We start from the raw sequence: 6,516 nt of genomic DNA on the forward strand, positions 1-6,516 counted from the left end.
CTTAAGCAATTCAATCTCTTCTTGGCAAAATAAATATTAATTTTAGTTACTTTAAGATGTATTTATTTTTGAAATACGTAAACAATAGTTAATCATGTTTAAAATAACGATATTAAATGTATATATTAAATACAATAACAATTAAGTTTGATTAAAACTAGTTTTGAGATAGTAATAAAAAAGACAAGTTTTATATAGGAGATTATTATTAGACTTCGTGATTGTCTTGTTTTTTAAACAAATACAAAATAACAGGTACACCTTTAATGCTAACAGTTTCTTTATAACGCATTTCCTCTTCATTGAAACCACCAGCGTCATCTATTGGCATTATTTCAGAATGTGTTGTTTTTCTTAGTTCTTCGCAGAACTTCTTGAATGCACTCTCCACGCACGTGTCCTCAGTTAAATAACCAACGCTTACAAATTCACTCGGATATACTTTAGCCTTTTTGCGAAACTTTTGAATAACACTCATTAACTCGATACGTGTTCCTTCCTCATAATATCCCAAGTCTTTATTCATCTTTACAACAATGAAAACATCATCTCTGCATATGATGATGGTCTTTGCATCACATTCATGTTCAAAGACATATTCTATTCTTACATCCTCTAGAGAAATACAGCGTTCTAGGACATCTAGGGATCCTACACGTATAAGCTCTTCCACTTCTGCGTCGTTAAGTTTCTGAATAGCTATAGTGAACTTTTTCAATTCAGTTGGGTCCAGAGTTTGGTGCAATGGAGAATCCTTGTTCATTTTTGCCTTAAGATGTGTTCCAAATTGAGCATGATTTGAGGACCTCGTCAATAGATGGACATTGACAAGTATGATTAAAGTTTCATTTAATTGCTCCATATCAGCCAAGTATGTTTCCAATGGATGGACGACTATCAACTCACTTATTCTATATCCGATCGGAATGACGTGCGTTTGTCGCGCCTCTCGCGTCATATCTATAATTGTTTGCCATCGCAAAATTTGCAGATCTAATTGGGGTTGGATAAGTTGATCACTCTTTTCAGTAAGCAGACAATTGTGAGAAAAACCTTTGTGTGGTGAAAATCTCCATGGTTTGAGTATTTGGTGAATATACTCGGAAAAGATTGGAGCAAACGGTCCCAATAGTAGGTATATCTTGACAATGACATTGAAAATGACGAATTCATTTACTTCGCCAGTGATTGTTGTAGCGGGAATGAACCATTTATGAAATTGATGTAATAACTCAATTAAACGCGGAATAACTAAATGCAAACGATGTGATCTAAGCTCGCTTTCATAGAATTGAACCAACGACTCTGTGCGTCCGAGGATCCACTGATCGAAAATATTTTTGTAGTATAATGGATTAGTAATAACTCCATATGTTACCCGGCCCGGTTCTCCTAAAAGAGGCATAAGATCATACAACATTTTATAAAGCGGTTGTATTAAACTTTTTTGAAATTTTCCAACCTCGCTCTCCTGAAGCATAAATGGTTTTCCTGCAACTAATGGCAAAGTTAGCAAATACAATCTGAGGGCATCCACTCCATATTTCTCAGCTATTTTAATCGCGTCATTATGATTGTGTTTTCTTTTGGAGAGCTTCATTCCATCGTTCCCCTGAACAAATTCGTGGACAACAATAGTTTTTGATGGAGCCGGTAAAGAAAGTGCTGCTGAAAGTATTGAAGCACTCAGAAACCACCCATTGATTTGATCTTTTCCCTCAACCACTAACTCCACTTCCTCCTTTATCTTGTGCTGAAGAATTGGCACTGAACCAGATTCAAACCAACAATCTAATACTTCTGAAACTCTACGTAAAGGTGGATTTCCAGGTACCTTAGATGGAATAAGCAACTTGTCTAGACAATCCTTATGCAAGTCCGATATCTCTTTGATGTTGGTCAGTTGCATCAACTCTTCTACACTACCAACGCAGACAATTTCATCTCCGGAAGGCGATGACCATATGGGAATTGGAGTTCCCCAATGCCTATGGCGCCCAATTGGCCAATCTTTCAGCTTATCAAACTGACTATCCATTATTCCCTTATATAAGCTAGGAACCCAATTGATTTCGGAGTTGTTTGCTTTGAGCTTCGTCTTAAGGCTTCCCACCTTCAAGAACCAAGTTGTTGTTACTTTTTCTATCAACGGAACATCCGATCGCCAACAGTGTTGCCTCCTCCGTTCAATATTCTCCAAATGCACCAACAGTCCGCGTTTCTGAAGACTCTGAATAACTGACAAACTTGCTTCTTCAATCGTTAGTCCAGCCAGTTCTATAATCCTTTGAGTAAACCGTCCACCTCTGTCTATTGGACACAGTGCCTCATCGGGCGACAGGCCGTTCTTAAAACAAATCCTGTATTCATTTTCATTGAAATGAGGACACAGCGCCACTATGCCTGTACCTTCTTTTTCGCGAATACTTTCGTCTTTGAGAACGGTAAGGCTTCCTGGCAGATAGTCGAATAGGGGGTGATATTTCAAGTCTGCAATGCGCTTACCTTCAATTTCTTCTACTATCGAAAAGTCCTTCGAATTTTTAAAAATCGAATGTAGTCGGTTCCGAGATAAAATGTATATATGGCCATTTGCAGCCATTTTAATCTTAACATACACCGAAGTTGGGTTCACACAAACAGCAAAGTTTGCTGCCAACTTCCAAGGAGAATCTGTCCAAATTAAGAGTCTCACATCAGACTCTACAATTCTAAGACCAACTATTGCAGCAACTTCGTGTCGCATCTTCCAATTCTGTTCTGCTTCGAAGTGGGACAAGTGAGTGAAACAGGCGGTGGAATACGGCATTACCTTTGTGTCCTTGTAGACCAATCCCAAATCCAAGAGTTTCTTAAACACTCCCCACACGCCTTCCATTGACTCTCGACTCATTGTTGAATAAGCGGCAGTTAAATCCGCCACTAAACCTATTTGATCCAAGTTATTCTTCCAATCGGATACGTGCCGTTGCACAAATTTCCGACACTCTTCATTATAGTCCGACACTCCAATACGGTACAGATCTTGAGGGTCCTTGATCTCGAGCCTCTTATCGACTTCATGCTCCACCGGCAGTCCATGACAGTCCCAGCCAAAACTACTCACCACATTCAGATTCTTTTGATAGGCATACCTAGTGAATACGTCCTTCATAAGGACATTGACAATGTGACCACTGTGCGGTGACCCCGTTGGGAAAGGTGGGCCATTCAAAATCTTAAATATTCCATTGTTTTCCTTGCCACGAATCTCTCGTATTTTTTCATTTGCTTTTTGTTTTGTCCAGAGTTCGAAGATTGTCTTCTCTTCTTCCAGAGGATTGTAGATCTGTTTTTCTAGCTTGTTAGCAGAATAATTGGAATATATGCTCATAATCTACAAAATTACACTAGAAGTAACAAAATAACACAAGAATATTTACTCGACTAAATGTGATTCACTGATGATGGTAATATTTAATTGATGCACCTATAAATATAAACAATTTATCATTCATAATCATAACAAAAACAAATCAAGTGGTATCTAATTGTTTGTTTTGTGTTTTTGTGCAATATTTTGACAAGTTGCAGTTTGTTATGAAATTACCCCCAAGCGGCCAATAGTGTACAAAATAAAAATGCCAATCAAGTTAAGAATGCTACCAAAAGTCAATTACTTTATTCTGTTCAGAAAACTGACTTTGTGAAAGTTAGTAAATCGAGTGTATCACAAGGGAAAATTTCAGGTTGTATTTTTTGAACGCAAAGCTGCATACAAATTAAAAGTGCCAAAGAATAAGTGTTACTCTAAGAAGAGTAGTAATTAAAGCCTTGAATGTAATGCTTTCATGGCTTTATCAAATATGCTTAATAGTCCAGTAACTATATACATCAGACCATGCGTTGTTTATGATATTGGTCTATTGCACCCTAAAATCCCGAATCACAGAATCCCCCACCACAAAATCCCGGTATTTTTATATCAAATTGTTGTTTATTCATTAGCTCAAATTTAATTTTATGGTTATAGTTTACAATTTAAAAGATAAAGCTAGGACACAAATATTAATCTGCAAGCACATAAGGGGCTCTCCTTAGATAGTTTGTTCATTTTGATACAAATATGTATATTTTGGAATATGCTGACTATGACTAACATTTCCAGCCGAATTTAAAAAAAAAACTTATTCCACCTTTATTCCGCGAGTTTACTGAACCAGAGAATAAGAGCTAAGCTAAAAAGTTCAACGAATAAAAAATCGTCATAATTTGTTAACATATCTAGCAATCTGTATATATAAAAATCAGTGCCACTTTTCGTTGTAATGTTATAACTCAACAATGCCTTTACCGATTTGGCTAATTTTGGTCTTGAATTATTCGTTGAAGTCCAGAGAAGGTTTGTACGTAGATAAAATTTAAAAAAAAATCTTGAAAAGATGTAAAATCAACATCTTGCTATACTGCCATATACAAACAATTTGCACTAATACTTAAAAAAATCCCGATTTGTTGGATACCTTGGAAATATACAACGAAGTTGTATTAATAATTGAAGATTATATCTAACTATTGCAAATAAAGCATTAGCACAATTGGGTATGACCGCACCAAATCGTGAGATACATGATTGTTTTGATCGGGAATTGCAAAGTGAGCAGGAGTTCAATTCTAATGATTTACGAATCGAATATAACCAAACTGAATATTCAACAAAAAACATGTGTATGACACAATCATGCAAGCCATCAGGTGGATTATGTTTCTTGGATGCACCTGGTGGTACAGGCAAAAATTTCGTTGTATCATTGATTTTAGCGACTATTCGATTGAAACAGAAAATTGAATTGGCACTTGTATCTTTGGGAATTGCTGCTACATTATTAGAAGGTACTGCACACTCTGCATTTTTTTTTAATAATAAGCGCACACTCAAAGGGATATATTACCCTTATTATGTAGTCACAGTGTGAGCGCTAGGAAAGGGAGATAGGGTTTGAAGGGAGATGTCCGTGCACATTGGTTTTGAATTCCTGAATATTGCAATAGCTGGGAAAGACAGAGTGTGGCACGGCATTCCACATTCGCATAGTATGGCTAAAGAACAAATTTCTGTACTTGACAGTACGGCCGAAGTTGGTCTCGAGGGTATATTGATGAGCATTCCTAGAAGCGCGAACATTACGGTTGAACTGTTTAAGGGGAGGAATGCAGCTGGCTATTTCTCTAGAGCATAAACCATTAAAATAACGGTAAAAGAGGGTGAGACAAGAAACATTTCGACGATGTTCAAGTGACGTAAATGATCTTATGGTGGTAAAATCACCAATCAATCTAAATACTATTCAAGAGGCTTAAGTAAGTTGCAGGAGCACCAGCCCAGATATGGGAGTTATACTCAAGCTTTGGACGTATATAAGACTTGTAAATAACGGCCAGATCAGAGGGGGAGAAAAACTTCTTGCATCGCCTTAGAAAACCCAAACATCTTGCGGCATTTTTGGCGACATCGCGTATGTGATCGTTCCACAAAAGGTGGTTGGTGATACACATACCGAGAATATCGAGATGTTCAGTTTCCTCGATGCAAGTGCCATTTATGGATAATGGCAGCGGGGGTATATTTCGCTTTAACGATACAAGACAGCATTGCGTTTTCGAAGCATTAAATTCCACTCGGTTTCTTTTTCCCCATTGTACAATGCTGTTTAGGTCGGAATTTAATGAGCTTATCATATTTTGTCGTTGCAGTTCCACATCCGAAGAAGAGGGGTGTGAAACTGAAAACGAATATGAAAAGCTAAGAGTACTATCGTCAGCGAAACAATGTATTGGATTAGATGTTGCAGACAGGAGATCATTAATAAAAATGAGAAAGAGTGTTGGAGATAGAACAGAGCCCTGGGGCACACCAGCATTTATTTTGTGGTTTTCAGACTTGAACCCATCCAATACAACTTGTATTGAACGATTCGAAAGGTAATTACTAATCCAATGAAGGAGGGATTCGTGCAAACCGAAAGCACGCATTTTCGATAAGAGAGCCTGATGCCAAACCCTATCAAATGCTTTTGAAATATCTAGTGCAATAATCTTACTTTCTCCAAAGCTATGTAAAGATTTGTTCCACTGTTCGGTGAGATGAACCATGAGATCACCAGTGGACCTATTGCTACGAAAGCCATACTGTCGGTCATTAAGAAGCTTCCGTTCTTCAAGATATTTCTTGAGCTGATAATTAATCAGCGTTTCCATGACCTTGGAAAGAAGGGACGTAGGTGCAATCGGTCGGTAATGTGGACAAATGCCGTTTTCCATCCGCTCGAAACGAGACCTGAGGAGTAGGACAGATGAAAAAGCTTACGCAGTGGTTTTACCAGCGATGAAGAACACTTCTTCAGAACAATAGCGGGGATACCATCCGGACCAGCAGATTTATGTATGTTAAGATCTTTTAGGACTCTCGCTACAGTACGAGTGCGAAAAAAGATTTGCCCCATAGAATCATTAACTCGATCAAGTACAGGCGGAGTT

The 6,516-nt window shown here is 37.8% G+C and overlaps 1 protein-coding gene across 1 annotated transcript; it reads right to left on the bottom strand.

Moving 5' to 3' along the window:
• Nucleotides 1-40: 40 nt before the first annotated feature.
• Nucleotides 41-3,483, bottom strand: LOC129944703 (isoleucine--tRNA ligase, cytoplasmic-like). Its single transcript, XM_056054333.1, has one exon. The coding sequence runs from the start codon at nt 3,371-3,373 to the stop codon at nt 209-211; it is 3,165 nt and encodes a 1,054-aa protein (XP_055910308.1). The 5' UTR covers nt 3,374-3,483; the 3' UTR covers nt 41-208.
• Between the last annotated feature and the right edge of the window lie 3,033 nt (nt 3,484-6,516).

The sequence above is a fragment of the Eupeodes corollae genome, chromosome 2, assembly GCF_945859685.1.
Source record: "Eupeodes corollae chromosome 2, idEupCoro1.1, whole genome shotgun sequence".
Classification (NCBI taxonomy): domain Eukaryota; kingdom Metazoa; phylum Arthropoda; class Insecta; order Diptera; family Syrphidae; genus Eupeodes; species Eupeodes corollae.